The sequence below is a fragment of the Callospermophilus lateralis genome, chromosome 2 (genome assembly GCF_048772815.1).
Source record: "Callospermophilus lateralis isolate mCalLat2 chromosome 2, mCalLat2.hap1, whole genome shotgun sequence".
NCBI classification, from domain to species: Eukaryota; Metazoa; Chordata; class Mammalia; order Rodentia; family Sciuridae; genus Callospermophilus; species Callospermophilus lateralis.
The window spans coordinates 113603534-113624779 of NC_135306.1; the positions used below are offsets into that span (position 1 = coordinate 113603534).

The following is a 21246-nucleotide window of genomic DNA, read 5'->3' on the forward strand; positions in this document are numbered from 1 at the left end:
CCCAACTCCCCCTTCTGCAAGTGACGTGGGCGTGACTGTAGGGGCAGAGGGAAGCAGAGAAGACTCCCCACCCCCAACTCCCCCAACCGCCAACTGAGAGGGCTTGACGGAAGGAGCGGAGGGAACCAGAGGACACTCCAGACCCCCAACTACTCCTACCGCCAGCGGAGTGGTCTTGATTGTAGGGGCTAGGGAAGCAGAGGGGATCCTCGACCCCCAACTCCCATTACCACCAGCGGCGACACCAATGGTCTTAGCTGCCAGATTCTGAAGGTGTGCCCACCAAAGGGGTCCAGAAAAATTAAACTATTGATTCCCAGACCACAGCTCCACAGCACTGGGGCTTAGATGAATGACAGAGAGAGTGCTCAGTCGTTAGGGAAATAGAGCACTCGGTGGGGCTGAAAGTGTAACCAAATCCTTGGGGAACTGCCTCCAGTGAGCAGGACCTGGCTGGCTGGCAGAAGGAAGGGGAGGAGGGGCCGTAGAAGTGAAATGCCTCTGGACCAACAGGATTGAGAGACTCCCAGGAGCCACCTTACAGGGATTGCTGTTGACACATTGAGGGCAAATCTCAGCCCGGAGGGCACAGTTTTGCCTACGGGAAGAGAAGAAAATGGATCTCTAAGACCTAATTTTATTTATTTCATTTTATTTTTTTCTCTCCCTTTTTCCCTCTTTCTCTCCCCTTCCAAGTTTTATTGTTCTTTCCATTCTACTCTATCTATCTATCTCCCTCTCCTTCTTTCTTTTCAAGAGCACCTTCCTTACCCCCCTTCCCCCCAACTTTCATCCCAAGCATTACGTCCTCAATTTCATGTAACTGTCTAAATGCAAATAGGTGAATGTTTCGAGGCCATCTATAGTGCTCCTAAATACCTAGCTACTACCAACACCCTGATCCAATCAACGGTTAGTACCCCCTTCAGTAGAGCAATCTTCTAAAGTAGCCTAGACATACTAATCCTACACCTGCATAGCACCTAACCTAAAGTCCTAAGAACAAAAAACAAACCACTATATGCATACAAAATGCGGAAGCCCTTTATAAATTGAATGAATCAGCTCTAAAGAACAATAAAGCCCAACATCTATAGGCATAATCTCCCACCACAAAGGAGAGACAACAGAGATAAACAAAGCCAAAAAAATGTATAGGAGAAAGCAGTTACAAAGCAGTAAAACAGAGCTGGAAAGTAACGTGAACAACATGAAAAAACAAGGGAAAAAAGGATTACAGATAATGCAGGACAACTTAAATCTACAGGATGACCTAGAAGCATCAGAAACATGGACAGGGAAAGAAATCAAGGCATACCTAACTCAGATGGAACGGAATTTTAGAGAAGACATGAGACAGCAAGTCCAAGAATTGAAAGTATATTTCAAAAACGAACTAAACAAACAAATTCAAACTGCAAAGAACGAGCTTTACCAGGAGATAGAGATCTTAAAAAAAAACCAAACAGTAATTTTAGAAATGCAAGAAACCATAAACCAGATTAAAAATGCTAACGAGAATATTACAAATAGACTAGATCAAGTAGAAGTCAGAACATCAGATAATGAAGACAAAGTTTATCTACTTAAAGAGTATAGTCAACACTGAAAAGATGCTTAAATCTCATGAGCAATCTATCCAAGAGATATGGGATCTCATCAAAAAACCAAATTTGAGAGTCATTGGGATAGAAGAAGGCACAGAGGTTCAAACCAAAGGAATGGACAACCTATTGAATGAAATAATCCTATAAAACTTCCCAGAGATGAAAGATGGAATGGATTGCCAAATCCTGGAAGCCTACAGGACCCCAAACATCCAAAACTGTAATAGACCAACTCTAAGACATATAATTATTAAGATAGCCAACATACAGAACAAGGAGAGAATATTAAAAGCTACGAGGGGAAAGGAGGCAGATTACATTCAGGGGTAAACCAATTAGGTTAACGGCTGATTTTTCATCACAGACTTTGAAAGCGAGATGATCCTGAAACAATGTATTTCAAATGCTGAAAAATAATGGTCTCCAACCAAGAATACTGTATCCAGCAAAATTAAGCTTCAGATTTGACAATGAAATTAAAATCTTTCACGATAAACAAAAGCTAAAAGAATTCGCAGCCAGAAAACCAGCACTGCAAAGCATTTGGGGCAAAATTCTACAAGAAGAGGAATGGAAAAATAGTGCCCAAAACCAACAGTGGGAGGTATCTCAGTAAAGGGGGAGGAAAACAACCAAAAAGTAAAAACTAGCCAAACTAAAATGAATAAATAAACATGAATGGAAGTACAAATCATATTTCAATTGTAACCTTAAATGTTAATGGACTAAACTCACCAATCAAGAGACACAGGCTAGTAACCTGGATCAAAAAAACAAACCCAACAATATGCTTCCTTCAGGAGACTCATATGATAGGAAAAGACATACACAGGCTGAAGGTGAAAGGTTGGGAAAAATCATACCACTCACATGGCCATCGGAAGCAAGCAGGAGTGGCCATTCTCATATCGAATAAAATCATCTTCAAACCTAAGTTAATCAAAAGGGATAAAGAAGGACACTATATCCTGTTAAAAGGAACTATCCACCAACAAGACATAACAATTATCAATTTATATGAACCAAATAATGGTGCATCAACGTTCATAAAACAAACTCTCCTCAAGTTCAAGATTCAAATTGACCACAACACAATAATTATGGGTGACTTCAACACACCACTCTCACCATTAGACAGATCCTCCAGACAAAAGCTGAATAAAGAAACTATAGAACTCAATGATACAATCAATAACCTAGACTTAACTGACATATATAGAATATATCAACCATCATCAAGTGGATACACGTTCTTCTCAGCAGCACATGGATCTTACTCAAAGATAGATGATATATTATGCCATAGGAAAAACTCTTAGTAAATATAAAGGTGTGGAGATAATACCATGCACCATATCTGATCATAATGGAATGAAACTGGAAATCAATGATAAAAGAGGAAGGAAAAATCCTGCATCACATGGAAAATAAACAATATGTTACTGAATGATCAATGGGTTACAGAAGACATAAAGGAGGAAATCAAAAAATTCTTAGAGATAAACGACAATTCAGACACAACATACCGGAATCTATGGGACACAATGAAATCAGTTTTAAGAGGGAAATTCATTTCCTGGAGTTCATTCCTCAAAAAAAGAAAAAAACAACAAATAAATGAACTCACATTACATCTCAAAACCCTAGAAAAGGAAGAGCAAAACAACAGCAAATATAGCAGAAGACAAGAAATAATTAAAATCAGAGCGGAAATCAACGAAATTGAAACAAAAAAAACATTGAAAAAATTGATAAAACTAAAAGTTGGTTCTTTGAAAGAATAAATAAGATCGACAGACCCTTAGCCATGCTAACGAAGAGAAGAAGAGAGAAAACTCAAATTACTAACATACGGGATGAAAAAGGCAATATCACAACAGACACTACAGAAATACAGAAGATAATTAGAAAGTATTTTGAAACCCTATATTCTAATAAAATAGAAGACAGTGAAGACATCGATAAATTTTTTAAGTCATATGAGCTGCCCAGATTGAGTCAGGAAGACGCACACAATTTAAACAGACCAATAACAAAGGAAGAAATGGAAGAAGCCATCAAAAGACTACCAACCAAGAAAAGCCCTGGACTGGATGGGTATACAGCGGAGTTTACCCACAATTAATACCAATAATTGTCAAGCTATTTCAAGAAATAGAAAAAGAAGGAGCTCTTCCAAATTCATTCTATGAGGCCAACATCACCCTGATTCCAAAACCAGACAAAGACACTTCAAAGAAAGAAAACTACAGACCAATATCTCTAATGAACATAGATGCAAAAATCCTCAATAAAATCCTGGCGAATCCAATACAAAAGCATATCAAAAAAATTGTGCACCATGATCAAGTAGGATTCATTCCTGGGATGCAAGGTTGGTTCAATATACGGAAATCAATAAATATTATTCACCACATCAATAGACTTAAAGATAAGAACGATATGATCATCTCGATAGATGCAGAAAAAGCATTCGACAAAGTACAGCATCCTTTTATGTTCAAAACACTAGAAAATCTGGGGATAACAGGATCTTACCTCAGCATTGTAAAAGCTATATATGCTAAGCCTCAGGCTAGCATCATTCTAAATGGAGAAAAACTGAAGGCATTCCCGCTAAAATCTGGAACAAGACAGGGATGCCCTCTCTCACCACTTCTATTTAATTTAGTCCTTGAAATACTAGCCAGAACAATTAGACAGACAAAAGAAATTAAAGGCATAAAAATAGGAAAAGAAGAGCTTAAAATATCACTATTTGCAGACGATATGATCCTATACCTAGAAGACCCAAAAGAGCCTACAAAGAAACTACTAGAACTAATTAATGCATTCAGCAAAGTGGCAGGATATAAAATCAACACGCATAAATCAAAGGCATTCCTGTATATCAACAACAAAACTTCTGAAATGGAAATGAGGAAAACCACCCCATTCACAATATCCTCAAAAAAAAAAAAATACTTGGGAATCAACCTAACAAAAGAGGTGAAAGATTTATACAATGAAAACTACAGATCCCTAAAGAGAGAGATAGAAGATCTTAGAAGATGGAAAAATATACCCTGTTCATGGATAGGCAGAACCAACATCATCAAAATGGCAATATTACCCAAAGTTCTCTACAGGTTCAATGCAATGCCAATCAAAAGCCCAACCGCATTTCTTATAGAAATAGATAAAGCTATCATGAAATTCATACGGAAAAACAAAAGACCCAGAATAGCAAAAGCATTTCTAAGCAGGAAGTGTGAATCAGGCGGTATAGCGATACCAGATTTCAAACTATATTACAGAGCAATAGTAACAAAAACAGCATGGTACTGGTACCAAAACAGGCGGGTGGACCAATGGTACAGAATAGAGGACACAGAGACCAATCCACAAAATTACAACTTTCTTATATTTGATAAAGGCGCTAAAAGCATGCAAAGAGAGAGGAGAAAGGATAGCATCTTCAACAAATGGTGCTGGGAAAACTGGAAATCCATATGCAACAAAATGAAGCTGAACCCCTTTCTCTCGCCATGCACAAAAGTTAATTCAAAATGGATCAAGGAGCTAGATATCAAATCAGAGACTCTGCACCTGATAGAAGAAAAAGTTGGCTCCGATCTACATATTGTGGGGTTGGGCTCCAAATTCCTTAATAGGACGCCCATAGCCCAAGAGTTAAATACAAGAATAAATAAATGGGACGTACTTAAACTAAAACATTTTTTCTCAGCAAGAGAAACAATAAGAGAGGTAAACAGGGAACCTATATCCTGGGAACAAACTTTTACTCCTCACACTTCAGATAGAGCCCTAATATCCAGAATATACAAAGAACTCAAAAAATTAAACAATAAGATAACAAACAACCCTATCAACAAATGGGCCAAGGACCTGAACAGACACTTCTCAGAGGAGGACATACAATCAATCAATAAGTATATGAAAAAATGCTCACCATCTCTAGCAGTCAGAGAAATGCAAATCAAAACCACCCTAAGATACCATATCTCACTCCAGTAAGATTGGCAGCCATTATGAAGTCAAGTAACAATAAGTGCTGGCGAGGATGTGGGGAAAAGGGTACAATTGTATATTGCTGGTGGGACTGCAAATTGGTGCGGCCAATATGGAAAGCAGTATGGAGATTCCTAGGAAAGCTGGGAATGGAACCACCATTTGACCCAGCTATCGCCCTTCTCGGTCTATTCCCTGAGGACCTTTAAAGAGCATACTATAGGGATACTGCCACATGAATGATCATAGCAGCACAATTCACAATAGCTAGACTTTGGAATCAACCTAGATGCTCTTCAATAGATGAATGGATTAAAAAACTGTGGCATCTATACACAATGGAGTATTACGCAGCACTAAAAAAACGACAAAATCATGGATTTTGCCGGGAAATGGATGGCATTAGAGCAGATAATGCTAAGTGAAGCTAGCCAATCCCTAAAAAACATATGCCAAATGTCTTCTTTGATATAAAGAGAGCAACTAAGATCAGAACAGGGAAGAAGAGCATGAGGAAAAGATTAACATTAATCAGAGACGAGTGGGGTGGGAGAGAGGGAGAGAGAAGGGAAACTGTATGGAAATGGAAGGAGACCCTCATTGTTACACAAAATTACATATAAAAGTTTGTGAGGGGAAAGGGGAAAAAAAAACAAGGGAGAGAATTAAACAACAGCAGATGGGGTAGAGAGGGAAGATGAGAGGGAAGGGGAGGGGGGGATAGTAGGGGATAGGAAAGGTAGCAGAATACAACAGTCATTAATATGGTATTATGTAAAAATGTGGATGTGTAACCGATGTGATTCTGCAACTTGTATTTGGGGTAAAAAATGGGAGTTCATAACCTACTTGAATCAAATGTATGGAAGATGATATGTCATGAGCTTTGTAATGTTTTGAACAACCAATAAAAAAATAAATAAAAAATAAATAAAAGCAGAACCTGAGACCAAAAAAAAAAATTTAAATCCATCAACTTAGAATTCTATACCCAGCAAAAACGTATTTTGAAAATCAAAGTGAATGATACTTCAAACCTGCATATAGGAAATATTAAAGGAAGTTCTTCAGGCAGAAGATTAATATCAAAAGTATAAATTGATCTAGATCAAGAAGTGAAGAGCTCCAGAAATAGTAGCTATGGGAATAATGTTTTGTTTTGTTTTTTTCCCTTACTGGAGTCTCCCTGAAGTCATTGTAACAAAAGTAATACTATCATGGGGAGCTTTAAACAAAAATAAATGTAGAAAGTATGTCAGTAGTACAGCCTCTCACAAGTAAATATGGTGGGAACACAAAAAATAATCAGGAACTAATAAGAGACTATAAGTAGAAATATGGGGAGTTTTATGAAATAAACACTATATTCAAAGAAACAATAAATTTGGATAAAGAAATGGTTTTCTAGAAATGTAAATTATCCAAATTGACTCCTGAGAAAGTAAAAAATCTGTATAGATCAGTGATCATAGAGGAAATTGAGACAAGAATTAAAGAGCTACTTCTAAGGCAGAGCCACATAATTGTATAAATGAGCTCAAATAAATCTTGAATAGATTCAGTTATCCCCTGGACTTAGAAAAAGATAAGCTTACCAATTCATTTTACAAAGTTAATAGAACCATAATTTCAAAACAAATTAATACACAATTTTTAAAAATCTTTTGTCATTCATAATTACAGATTTACAACTTACTGAAACTGAAACCTGAGAAAATAGGTCTAAGAATGAATTTGAAGCAAAAAAATATATCATTTTAAGACAGAATGCAACTATGATTCAGGTTTATGCAATCTATTCAAAAAAGCTTGTTAAATTCTCATTTTCCTTACTCAATTAACTGACCATTGTTCTTTCTTTCCATCAGAAGCTTATCAATATTATATATATGCCAAGTCTTGGATTCTGGAAATTCTTATCTGGTGAATAAGATATGATAGGTCACTGTCTTCATAGAACTGTCTGAAGGAAGATAAAATTGTAGTACAGTAAAAAGTCTTTAATAAGAAATACAAGGCACTATAGGAATATATAAATTGACAATCTAGATTTTGGAGTTCTGGAAGGGCTCTCTAAGGAAGTCATGCTTCAACTGATCAGTGGACAGTTCCTGAGGGCTAATGATGCAGAATGATGACAGGGGATTGAAGTAGGCAGAAATCAAAGTGAGGGGTCATATTAGGTTAAGAATTTCATATTTAAAGAGGCCTTGGAGGTGTAATTCAGGTAAATCACATGAGATTTACATCCCCAAGTTTTATAGTATATAAAACAAATTTGAGGCAGGCTGGAAGGAAAAAAAAGAGAGTGCTGTTGGAATAATCCTGTTCAGATGATTGCCCATTCTACTGTGGTGGCAATGGGTATGGAAAAAGTGGTATAAAAATTGATTGGATGGGGAACGGTGGAGTCGATGATTTTGGGGCTACTCCAGTAGCTGTCTCATTCTGTTGCTTTACATAGTATTCGGTTTGGTTACTTTCAACTAGGTGAAACAAGTGAAAAAGATTCACTGGAACTTCAAGGGTTCCCCTAAAAAGCCATCGTAAGAGAAAATGATTATTCAAAGACAAGAACATCTGTGAATAAAATGAAAAGATCTGAACCATAAAGTGCAGAAAAGCAGTACTATCATTATCTTCAAATCTACTGGATAAGTTTTCATATCGGCAAGACACCCGAAAATAACAGGCTCAATGGAAACAAATCCTACTATTAAACTGCTTAAGCCAACAAATACTTTCATCTTAATTCTGTGCCAAGTAGTCACACAGCTCCATTTACCTACACACAGAACTGAATATCCTAGAGACCAGGGAGAATAACTAGTTTATTGTACTCCAATCTAAATTACCAACTTCAGTATCTACAAGAAATAAACTTCAAGATGGTCTCAAAGATTGACCACCAACAACTAAACAATTATTGAATAAAAGTATGTTGCCTACTTAGTAAATGTCTCTGAAGTTAGTGATGCCAAAAAAAGAAGAAAAAGACAAAAGACACCACTCCTTTTTGTTTTTAATATATTAAAAAGCAACATAGTACAAATGGTGTGGTATTAAAAAGGATTCAAATTTTTCAGGAACGAATTTTTATAAACATTTCTTCAATGAAAGGGAAACAGCATCTTGATACATAAAAGTTTGGTTAAACAATTTGATTTTAAAATTTTAAAACCAGAAAATGTTAACATTACAATCTTTTCCAATATTCAAACAAAAAAAGAGCAAACTGTACAATCTCCTTGATAATAAAATGTGTCTTTGTATTCATATCCTGGGAACACTGAAAATGTTAAAATTTCTAAAGTCTGAGTGACAGATGCAGCACTTAAAGGCTTCATGAATTTTTTCCCCAAAGACAGTATTTTCAGTAAAACATTTTTCCATTTTATTTGACTATGCACTGATATTTTTTGTTCTTCCTGAAAAAGATTTATACTAACACTGTAATTTTTAATGTAAAAATATACATGTAAAGATATTTCATTTCCTGAGACCAGTCATACAACATGATTGAATGAACAAATTCTATAATTTTAGACTGAAATAATATGTGTACATTTATATGTTCAATTGGGGTAAAACTCAAAAAAGCATGTCATAGAATTTACACTTTTAAATTCTCTCAGTTATGCAATATGATTTATCCCCAAACTTAACCCAATAAGCGTTCTCAAATAAAATGTCAATAAAATGTATCACTGAAAAGAAAGTTTTTTTCTAATTTATTAACAAAATACAGATAGCCTTTGCAGACTATCAAGTTGGATGTTGTTATATACATCAAAATCTGATTCACTAACAAATTGCAATACAAAAGGACAACAGATAATTAAAATATTTGCTTTATAATACAACCACTCTATACAATTCACCCTTCCTAAACTACCTAAAATGAGTAGGAATTGTGGCATTTCTTTTGCATAAAACCCTTTCCTCTTCATAAAGCCCTGAGGTGAAAGGTTATTAATGTAATAAAATTGAAACCACAATTCTTCTCATTTCTGTATTAAACTGTAGCTCTAGGTTTTAAAAAACTTATAAAGAAATGTTGCAACTTGTAAAGCTGCTTTATAGTTTTTCAAAATATTTCCATACCAACTTAGTCAAACAGGCCTAAATGATCCCATGAAACAATGTCCGTTTACTAACAGTTAGTGTCGAGAGGAGCGCCATTTTCCATCTCTACTGCTGTCTCTTCTGTTATCATACTCATGGCTCCAGCCATCATGATTCCTATCTTCATAGAAGAAATCATCTCTGTTTCCTCTGTAATGATGATCAGATCCATGATCGGTGTAACGCTGTTCACGGCTATAATGTCTATCTGAAAGGTAGGGATGAGAATTCTGTCTGACTTTACGCTGTGATGATGATGCATCTTGGCGCCACTGGGAGCTTGAAGACTGATTGAAAGTATGATTATGTGACTGAACTGATGATGAAAATCCTGACTGATCCACATGTGAAGACCCAAATTTCCCACCATATGACATCTGTCTCAAAACATTGTTCATCTGAAGAAAGAAGAAAAAGAAATGTTAACTGCAAATACTTTTAGATATCAAAGCTAATATATATTTGGTCATAGTTAACCAAAGTGACAATGAAAGAAAAGCAAAATCATTTTTGCCTACACAGAATCTTTATTAAACCTAACAAATACAATAGCTTCAATCATCCCACTGTATACTATAAGATACTTATAAATACTTCATTTTGCCCTCAAGAATACAACTTGGGAAGAGCACATATAAAATGACCACATAAGTTACTGCGTAATGAACATATAAAGAACCGAAATCTCAGTATCATCAGGAAAGGCTTCATAAAAGTGGTGTATGATGTATTCAAAGAACAGATGGAGTAATTTAAGGAAAATGTTTCAAGGGGAAGGTATGGAAGGAAAGAAAATTATAAAGATAATAGGGAAACACAGAATGGGTTCAAAGAACAAATAATTCTGGCTGAGACAGGTTACAGATCTTAGAAGCAATATTCTAGAAGTTAAGGGCTAGAAGGGTTTATTGGAATAAGACAATGGATATGACTAGTGAATAAGTTAAGAGAACACTAATGAGGGGAAAATGGAGGCATGATAAATAACTAGGCCAATTAGTTTCCAAACTCTGCCTTTGGATACTTATTTTGCAGACCATTAAAATACAAAAACCTGTGGGAAAACAAAAAGAAAGAAATAAACTATGGTAAATAAACAAGCAAAATGAAGGACATGTTCAAATAAGTGGAAACAGATAAAACACTAAAGGACAGTCTTACTGTGATTTTCTTATAAAAAAGACTACAATGTTCAAGGCTGGTCTAGAAGACTGAAGTATATTAAATACTTGAGGAAGTTTATAAGAAGTCATTCAGGACACATAACAAGAGCTTCAGAGACTGACTCACCTATAGTTATATATACACACAGACACAAACACACACTAATGATGGTTGAAAAGAAATACAAAAGAAAATGCAGGGGCTGGGGTTGTAGCTCAGTGGCAGAGCACTTGCCTAGCATGTATGAGGCACTGGATTCAATACTCAGGACCACATAAAAATAAATAAATAAAGGTATTGTGTTCATCTACAACTAAAAAATATATATTAAAAAAAAACTTAAAAAAGAAAATGCAGTTTTACTTCTACCTTCAGATTTCTAAATATGTGTGTCAGCCCAATGAAAACTAAAATGAAAAAAATCTAAAAAGATCATGGTAGTCTAACAAAAATTTCAGGAAAAAGTTAATACTAAGAATTTCAAAAGATAATTTTGCCTAAAAGACCTAAGTAATGAAACCTCCAATAAAGTTAATTAAAAACAATTATCTAATATAACATGAATATTTAAAAGTTTTGTTTTTTTTTTAAGGCAACTCAAAAGTTGAAAAATATCAGCCTACCACTGCTTGTCTCTGATAATTTTCTGGAGAAGAAAATGATCTCTGAATTACTTGTGCCGATGCTGTCACGTTATCCACAGTCCTTTCATACCTGCTAAAAATAAGAAAACCAAACATATAACCATTCATTCAACAAATATTTACTCAACACCAATCATAAGCAAGACACAGTTCTCAAAGATGAAAATGAACAAAACAGACAAGGTATGTGCACTCATAGCGCTAAGAGAAGAACACAGACAGAAGGGTATTTTCACTTGATTATAAGTGATATAACATGATTAAAGACCCCGGGGATGGGAGGTGAGAAAGAAAGTTTTATTTTAGGTAAGTTGGTCAGGGACCACCTTTCCAGAAAGGACACATTTGAAGGGAGAGTCAAATAACAAGATCACCTGGAGGGAAAACATTCCCACCTGAAGAAGGAAGGAATAGTGTGAGGAACCAAATTCATTTATAAAACAGATTTTACTGGAACATAAGCATGTTCTTATCTGTGACTATCTTCATATTACAATGGCAGAGACACAGACTATATGGCCTGTAAAGTCTAAAATATTAATCTGATCCTTCATAGAAAAAAAACTTGTCAATCTCTGAGCTAATGCAAAGGCCCATACTGAGAACTAAAATGGGAAAATCTGATTGATTACACAAAGAATAAGAGAAATAGAATAAAAAAGTGATTGAATGTAGACTTGTGGCTTAAAAAATTGGGTAAACATTTACTGTGACATGAAAGATAAATAGCTTTTGGGTGGTAAGAAATTAAGAGTTCTATAATATATATAAGACTTTATATTATTTAAAAACATGTCTTTCTGGGGCTGGGATTGTGGCTCAGCGGTAGAGCGCTCGCCTAGCAGAGGTGCGACCTGAGTTCAATTCTCAGCACCACATAAAAATAAAGGAAGGCATTGTGTTGTGTCCATCTACCAAAAAAAAAAAAAAAAAAAAAAAATCTCTCTCTCTCTAACAAAAAAATTCTTTGAAATCAAATAACCAATTTGGCAAATTATAAGGCAAATCAATTGGTATCTTAAGTCACATTATTTATCAGTGTACTAGATATATATACTAGATGTATATCAGTACAATAAACATTCTAGCCTTTAATGAAAACTATTTACTTATATGCTATTCTAAGAATTTCTAGAGGGGGAAAAACATTTTTTTTCTTTCTCCACCTGGTAGATCTTTAAAGATACCATAAAAGTGGATGGAGATGCTTTGAATTCCAACTGAACTAGAAGTGTTTAAACACCATAAATTATTTAAGCTGCTAAGAAGGATTGAGACATTACTATTTTAAAATGTGATTCATTTACAATTCCACTATCTCTTCCACTATCTCTTCATAGCCATCCAATTCCTTCTAGCTCCTGCCACCACCTTAATCCAAAACACCAACTCTGCCTCAATGATCTCGTTGCTACATTGCTATTTATAATAATACCCTGCTATGGAGAATTTCCTAAATGGTCTATTTTCACTCATGTCATTTCTAATCCATTCTCCCATTGTGACTAAACAACACTTCACACTTGCTCCTATCACTACCTATTTCAATGCCTTCCTACTGTTTTTATGATAAAATCCTCCAATCTTGATTACAGCCTATAAGAAAGACCTTCAGTCTCTAGCTAATTCACCAATATCACCTACTTTCCATTTTCACTATGATCTAAGTACACTGACTTCTTTCAGTTCCTCATTCATCTATAAAATCTCTTGCTGTTAAAACTTTCTCAAAGTACTTTCTATTTCTTCTCTAGAGAACTAATTATAGTAATTAGTCACAAAAATATATATTTGTGTCTTCATCTTGACTTTTAAGCTCCATCTGACAATATGTCATAGTGGCAGGGTTCAATCATGCTGACTAGATTTGAATCCAGCACACTGATTAAGAGAAGTTCAAACTTGGCCAAGAAAACCTTTATTTCTCACCTCCCCCCACATATAAGGCATGATAAAATAATCCTACCTCATAAGACTATTGTGAGGAATACATGAGATCATATATATGCATGTTCTTAATGAAGAACAAGACACATAGCATGGTATTTGTTAAATTTTTCTTGAATGAAGCCCATTATGACTAAGTAACAGCTCTATGGAATAAAAAATTACCTGCATAAAATAGCACCCCCCCAAAGCAAACAAAATAAATGTATTTAAGTAAATATGGTCCCTTTTCTAAACAACAGTAACTACCAAGATTTTAGAGATCATAAATTCAACTGCTTTTCCTTAAAAAGGATAGGACCAGAGAAATGAGTAGGTCAAAATTGTGTAATCAGCAGAAGCAGACCTGGACTCCAATTTTATGAATTCTTAGTTCAGTAGTCTGTTCATTAATCAATATGGGTAGAGACAGACCTAGACTCCCAGTTCTATGAACTCAGTCTCGTATGCAGTCCACTAAATCAGTATTTTAAAACTATAACCAATAGTGGTCATAAAATTAATTTGAAAATTTAAAAGATGAAATAAAATGCAGTACAGAGTGTATGGCAAAAGTAAGGTAAGTACCATTTTGAGAAATTTTGTTTCAATTGTACACAAGTATGTGTGTGTATGGGTATGTCTTCACAAAACAATATGAATTTTTAAGATTATATATAATGTGTCTGTCCACTTAAAATTGGCAGATATAATGACAATAATCCAACATGGCAAGTAAAGAGGAGCACAACGAAGGAGTTATTCACTCATTACCTGAGAAATTACTTTAACAATATATGAGAAATATTACCTGCTAGGAGATGTAGAAGTAGGACTTGAATTTCCAACATGATGCTGGGAATATGACAAACTGACATCCTGTGAGGCATGACTACTTCCTAAAATGAAATAATTTAAAAAATTATAAGTAGTAGAAAACTTAAATGTGAAATTTTGTCTCCACCACAAACCACCCCAAAGATGTAAACACAGTTTAAAAAGAGAAAAATATCAATTGCAGACCGGTTTACAATTTCATCAGAATAAAAATTACAAAGTATGTTATCAGATAAGCAACTGGGGTTGTGGCTCAGTGGTAGAGCGCTTGCCTCACATGTTGAGGCACTGGGTTCGATTCTCAGCACCATAAATAAATAAATAAATAAATGTCCATCAACAACTAGAAAAAGATTGTTTAAAAATTCTTTAAAAACCCATCAATATCCAATCTGGCCATAATATTTCTAAACCTCCCTCCATACCTGCACCAAATTTAACACATAGGAAGTTCCATCCACACAAGATCAAGATCAAAATTGGAAAATGTAAATTTCAAAACAGCCAGGATCAGGAGATAATCCTTGCTTCACATAAGAGAATGGGTCCAAACCCAACCCTAATAATAAACCTTATATGTTCTTTTCCATAATCCAAATGGAATTTTAAACTCATTTTAAAATTTTGACTTTCAAAATCCATGTGTTAATGTTACCCATTGTCAGGGAAAAGTATTCTACTCATAAAGCTTACAAAAGCATCTTCACCCAGAACAGAGTTTCTTTAAATTTTAATACACTTTAAAATACACACACACACACACAGAGCAGCAAACAACCCTTCTTCCCCTAACATCATTGAACAGTTTACCTGATCTAAATTGAATTTTGATGGGCCTTCCAAAAAGTTTGATTCCATTAAGAAGATTCATAGCATAAGGAACAGATACTTCATGTTTGAAATTCACAAATGCAAACTGCTTTGGTTTACCATCCTTATCTTTTGGAATTTTCACCTTTATTACTGGCCCAGCCTATAAACAAAAAGTGTTTAAAATTTTAAAAGGCACTTCAGGAAAATATTCAAATTTTACAAATAAAAAGAGATTGCGAAGTTTAAAAACAACTGAAATGTAATCAGGAACTTTAAGAAAAGGGATACATGTGGATTTCCATTTTGGTTTGGAGTAAAAATTCTACTCAACTGAAAATTACATTCACTTATTTGGAGAAGGGGAGGAGTCCACAAGGACTCACTTTAGTTTTAAGGATGCCGACAAAGAAACGCAATCACTAATTTTACATTTCAAAGCACTGTGGATGACTTTAACAAAGTGCCCATCAGTCATCATTCTTCCCCTTCATGAAAATGAACAAGAACAAGAGAAAGTTATTTTCTCAAATCAAAAATTCACTTTGTATCCATTTATCAAACATTACCACTTACTGGGTGATAGGACTGAGAAAAACAGGATACTTAGAATTTTTCGCACATTTTAACACAGAAGCACTTCAATGGTGCTTTTCTAGGGTGTTTGTTTTTGTACCAGGGATTGGATCAGGGCGATTAACCACTGAGCCACATTCCAGCCCTTTTTATTTTGAGTTAGGGCCTCGCTCAATTGCTGAGGCTGGCCTCAACCTTGGTATGCTCCTGCCTCAGCCTCCCGGGTCAAGGGGATTGCAAGCGCGCGCCATCAATGCCCGGCTTCTACGGAGATTTTGTGGGCTTTTTAAAATGTTTTAATAATCTTGCAATTTATAAGCAACTTAAGTATAAACAGACACGGACACAGAAACTGAAATCTAACGTCCGAGGTAGGCGAACCAAACAGAACCTTAAAGGGAAGAAAAGAGGAAAAAGGGAAAGTCATATTCAACGAAGACACGTACAGTCCCTTAGGTCCCGTAACTCCTTACCACGGAATGGGTGCCTGCAGATTCCTCCACTACCTGTCGTGGCCCCTCTGGCTTCAACTACTTATGGTTCTTCCAATAGAGAGCCACCCTCATTTCCCGACGGCGGCCTCGACTCGCATACAGCCCACCTGGGTGCCCTGACTGACGGCCGAGCTCGCGAGGGGCAAGTGGGGTTTCCGTTGGGCCAGGCTCTAGGCGAGCCAGAAAACCAAAGTCAAGGGGGCTGACCCCCAGCCGCTCACCTGGTGGAAAAGCTCGAAAAGTAGTTCCTCTGTCACTTTAGTTTCAAGGTTGCCGACAAAGAGAGTGCGGTCCGCCTCCGCTGCCGCCGCCCCCATCTCAACGACGCCCCCTCCCCACCCAGGCCGAAGGGTCGGGGCCGACGCACCCACTGCGCACTCTCGGAAACCTTACGTCCTTGCTGACGAGCGTCATGACGTAAACGTCCATCACGTTCGCTCGCGACCGGCGTCGGCGTACGCGGCGGGTGACTGCGCATGCTCGAGAGGAGAGGCCTCCTTAAATCGGCTGCTTGGGGCGTTGCGTCGTTGGTTATGGCTTCCGGGAAAGTTAGTGTCCTCGTCCGAGAGGGGCCGGACTGATCTGCGGCTCTGCGAAAGGACTGCCTTGACCGACCCACATACCGTAAACACTGCAGGCAGTGTTTGAAAATGGCACGGAACTATGTGTCCCTGGCCGCCGGCGATCAAGGGAACAGGGTGGCTTACTCCTCGTCCCACAGCGATCTCAGAGCGTTGGCGATGTTCTCTGGAGACTGTTCCCTCGCTGCCAGGGCTGGAGCGATTCGCCCTGCACCTCGCCAGACAGCTCGACCTAGCATTCGGACCCAGAGCCGTCGAATGCCTCGCTGCGGCCTGAGCCCGACCCGCCTTACAAAGGGAAGGGAACCGGAGACCCGCAGCCGAAGCCGCCAAGCCAGATTCTCACCTTACCCAGTCCCTGGGGTCAAACTTGATCTCCGAAGAAGTGTGCTGCAACAGCGTCTGGCATTTGGAAATGTTACAGCTTGAACTTCAGTTTAAAAGCAAATGCCTCCCCTCAATTAGCTTGCAAACAAGTCCTCTTTTAAAATCCTTTCTTGGTGTAACCGCATTTTTATTTTTAGAGAGATGCGCTTTTGTTTAATAGAAAATTGCGTATGTAGGGGTTTTGTTAATGTTATCACACGTTTTACTATGGTTAACTCAGGAAGAAGACAGAAAGGATTTTCTTCTTTGGTAATTACAAACCCGAGCAACAATCATTCACTTTTTGTTTACACAATTCCTGTTTGGGATCAGAATTCTCTGATTTCCACGACCTTACCCAGCTAGTTCCCCTACTTTGAGAATAGAATTCGAGCCTCCTTAACTGGCATATTCCCAGACTCTTTAACTTGTGTTGGTGAAAAATAATCGTTTTTATTAGACTGGCTTATCCTTTCATCTCCTCCCCAGCACTTAACATCTTCAATATTCTCTTTCTTGTTGTTGCTGTTGTTTGTTTTTGGTACCAGGATTGAATGGGGGTGGGGGGTGGGGGGGTGGGGGGTGGGCCTTAACCACCTAGCCACATCTCTTGCCCTTTTTATATTTTATTTTGAGACCCAGACCCTAACCCTAAATTGCTGAGACGCGCACCTATCCTGCCTCAGTTTACTGGGCCACTGAGATTATAGGCGTGCAACTCTGCATACTGAAAGACAAAACACAACACCCAAACCTTCAGTGTTATTAAGGTGATTTACATTTCCTTTGCCAAAGACTCCAAATTAATTTTCCTATTTTTCATTTTGTTTGCTTTCAATCCAAGCTCCTTAATCTGTATCTGCTGTTGCAAAACAGACTGCTGGAACATCAGTCCTAAGGATTCCTCTCATTTGTTATCCATATTTCTTTGAAATTTCTTACCTTTACTCCTTCAAGCATACAAAAATATTTGGGAATCTTCTCTGTGATAAACACTGTGGATGAGCTTTATGCAATCCTGACATCTAGATCAAGGAGTATATTCTTAATGGAGAGGCTAATAAATCAACGCATAATCACTACATTGGACTGTTCATTAGGTTCACTAATAAAAATAAGTATTGGTTGCAATGGCTTCCCATACTCTTGCACTATTCTTGGTCTGGCTGATTGTTCCTTTGCTGATATCTTGTTCTCATAACCATGTATTCCCCAAGGTTTAAAGAATGTTATTGGGAGAATGTGTTATTGTTATTTGGATTTTATATTTTGTTCTGTTTTGGTACTGAGGGTTGAACCTATGAGAGCTTTACCACTGAGCTATATCCCCAACCATTTTGAGATGGTGTTGCTAAGTTGCTGAGGCTGGTTTTGAACTTGCCATCCTCCTGAGTCACTTGAATTACAGGTGTTCACCACCATAACCTGGTGAGAAAGTGAGTTTTTAACTCCATTTTTAATGCAATTAAAAATTTTTCTCAGTATATTCTTGTTTGTGTAGACTTCTTTCAAATAATTATGTTCAAATAAAATTGTCACACTACACAGTAATTTGTTAGAATCCCATCTTAAGATATAACTGGAGAACTTCCATAAGAATAATTAATATAATTAATAAAGGGAGAAATCTAGAAACATAGGTCATAGGAAGGATGATGGACTACCTTTTGTTGAGTGTAACATGCAAGGCAATATTTTTTTTAAAAAATCTTTTTTTTTTTTTTTAAGATTTTGAGGATTTAGTCTGTGCTTAACTACTGTCTGCATTAGGCACTTAGAATCAAGAAGTGAACAAGATAGATAGTCTCTGCTCTGTTGTTATGTATGTTATTTGATTCGCAGGGCAACCTATGAAAAGGATATTATACTTGTAATTTTTGTTGCAAGTATAATAGCCCAAAAGAAATGAAGTGAATTTTTCTGAGTTCATATAGCTAGTAAATGATAGTCTTTCAGCATTCAACTAAAATTCCTTGTCTGAAACCTGCAAGTAAATAATCCAAATGACCTTTTTCTCAGTTTTTCCAAAGATAACATATAGCACTATTCCAGATAATCTAAAAAGAACTTACTTTACAGCACACAGTGGTTGCCTTAGGCTGAGCACTATGAAAGTTACAGTTGAGAGAAGAATCCCAATTATGTACTATATGCTGGGGAAAAATAGTAAAATTGAAAGCAAGGAGGACTTTCCTAAAACTTAGAATGTCTAATAATGGAAAATACCATCTCAAAAGGTAAGAAATTAACTGCCAGAAAGTTCAAATGGAGGCTAAATCTTGTCAGGATTTTATCAAAGCTTTCCTCATAGTGAAAACCAGGACTAGATGACTTCTTTGGTCCCCATTTAATCTATAATTTTATACTTTTAAAAAACTGTTAAAATTGGAAATGGGGAACTGAGATATAAAAGAGGGCTGGGGATATGGCTCAGTTGGTAGAGATATAAGAGAAAAATTATATATGATACATAAATTGGTTCTGTCAGCAAATCATGACAGAGTGCTATGAATTAGAGGCAACAGGTAGATCAGTTGGCTCATATAATCATCGCCTAGGACATCATTTGGCATTAAATTGTCTTTGGAATATATTCCTTAAATCAGAGAAGGGGCTAATGCTTGTAAATAAAAGAACAAAATCTGGCTTAAGAGTACCCCAAAGAGCACAAGAACAAAGGGGGACCAACAGGGAGTGACTTCATTTCTGTTTGTTCTGACTTGTGGTCATCAGCAATAGGGCTTTGGTTGAGGAAATGTGGATGTGCCAGAAAAGGATAAAACGATGTGGTTTGTTGTATTTTGTTTACTTGGCAAGAGGAGAACCTTGTTCACTTAAATGCTCCATTATTTTAAGTTTGAATCAATGGCTGTCTAAATTCTTGTTTTTAACATCTGTAGTAGTATCCAAATTGCAGTATGTTCTTCTAGTCACAAAGGCTTTATTGTGGAAGCAGGAACCACTATAAGCCTCTTTCAGTGAAATTGCCCAAAGCAAAAACAAAGTTTTATAAGAGCAGACCATATTAAAAATATATCCACATATTAGTGAACAAAATGAATTTTCATTTAATATCAGTGATATATGTTATGACATATTGTCATTCTAAAATAAATGAATTAAAAAATTAAAAAGCCATTGTAACTGCCTGTTTTTTTTTTTGTTGTTGTTGTTGTTATTGTTCTTTTTTTTTCCCCCTACATATTGCATCATTCTGAGCAACTACCTAGCATTTGTTGAAGTGGATTCCTATTAGGATATTCTTTTTAAGAGTTTCACTAAAACTCTTAAAAAGAATGTCTGTTTTAAATATAGAAAAAAATATTGTAAAAAAAATAAATTAAAAAAATATAGAAAAAAAGGACACAAATTAGATTTTCCTTCAGTAGCCAAATTTAGTGGTAAGTAAAACTTTAAGAGGGATGAGTTGGAAGAAAGGAGGGAGGAAAATCCTGCAAGAAGGAAGAGTAAGTGCTAATCAGGATACTCAACTGTTTCCAGCAAAACTGTCTTTCATTCCTTCAGTGAATTTGTCCAGATCCCACAAAGAGATCTGAACAAAGATACAACTCTTGATATTCCCAATTTCTATGTTTCCCCATTTTCCTACCCTACGAAATGTTTAAGTTCCAATACCTATGAATCCTTACTGCCTATTTCCTGTCCTTGTTGCCCATGTCAATTCAGTTGCAAAATTCTGCTCAGTTCATCTTCAAGGTGTATTTATGCTATGATCCTATAATTACTTTCATCACCTGAAATATATTTACTATGCTGTTTCTCCTCCTCTTTATCCTGAATGTAAATAGCTCCTGGATGAATGACTTAAAGTACATCCCTGATCACATAGTTACTACTCCAGTGTCTCCCAAAGTCTGTTATAGAAAACATCCACTAGAAATGCAAGGTATTTCTTTGAAAAAGACACAGGACAATAAATTTAACAAGTGACATAAATGTAAAATTTTTACATAACCAACTTTCTTCCTAAAGAGGATCTTTTCTTTCTTTTTTTTTTTCATTTTTTTTTTTTTTTAGTTGTTGATAGATCTTTATTTTACTTATTTGTATGTGGTGCTGAGAATCGAACCCAGTGCCTCACACA

The 21246-nt window shown here is 36.3% G+C and overlaps 2 protein-coding genes across 4 annotated transcripts; one reads left to right on the forward strand and one right to left on the reverse strand.

The window, feature by feature from the left end:
- Positions 1-8678: 8678 nt before the first annotated feature.
- Rbm7 (RNA binding motif protein 7) lies at positions 8679-16576 on the reverse strand. 3 transcript variants are annotated; one of them, XM_076843753.2, is made up of 5 exons: positions 16416-16576; positions 15125-15287; positions 14289-14376; positions 11531-11621; positions 8679-10141 (listed from the first exon to the last, which is right to left on the reverse strand). In XM_076843753.2, exons 1-5 carry the CDS (start codon positions 16509-16511, stop codon positions 9779-9781), a joined length of 801 nt encoding a protein of 266 aa, XP_076699868.1. In that variant the 5' UTR covers positions 16512-16576; the 3' UTR covers positions 8679-9778. The 3 variants fall into 3 exon arrangements, with proteins under 3 accessions (XP_076699868.1, XP_076699867.1, XP_076699869.1); XM_076843752.2 differs by having other exon boundaries at positions 11531-11624; XM_076843754.1 differs by having other exon boundaries at positions 9955-10141; positions 11527-11621.
- Positions 16577-16689: 113 nt separating this feature from the next.
- On the forward strand, positions 16690-17268 carry C2H11orf71 (chromosome 2 C11orf71 homolog). Its single transcript, XM_076843755.1, has one exon. The coding sequence runs from the start codon at positions 16845-16847 to the stop codon at positions 17202-17204; it is 360 nt and encodes a 119-aa protein (XP_076699870.1). The 5' UTR covers positions 16690-16844; the 3' UTR covers positions 17205-17268.
- Positions 17269-21246: the final 3978 nt, after the last annotated feature.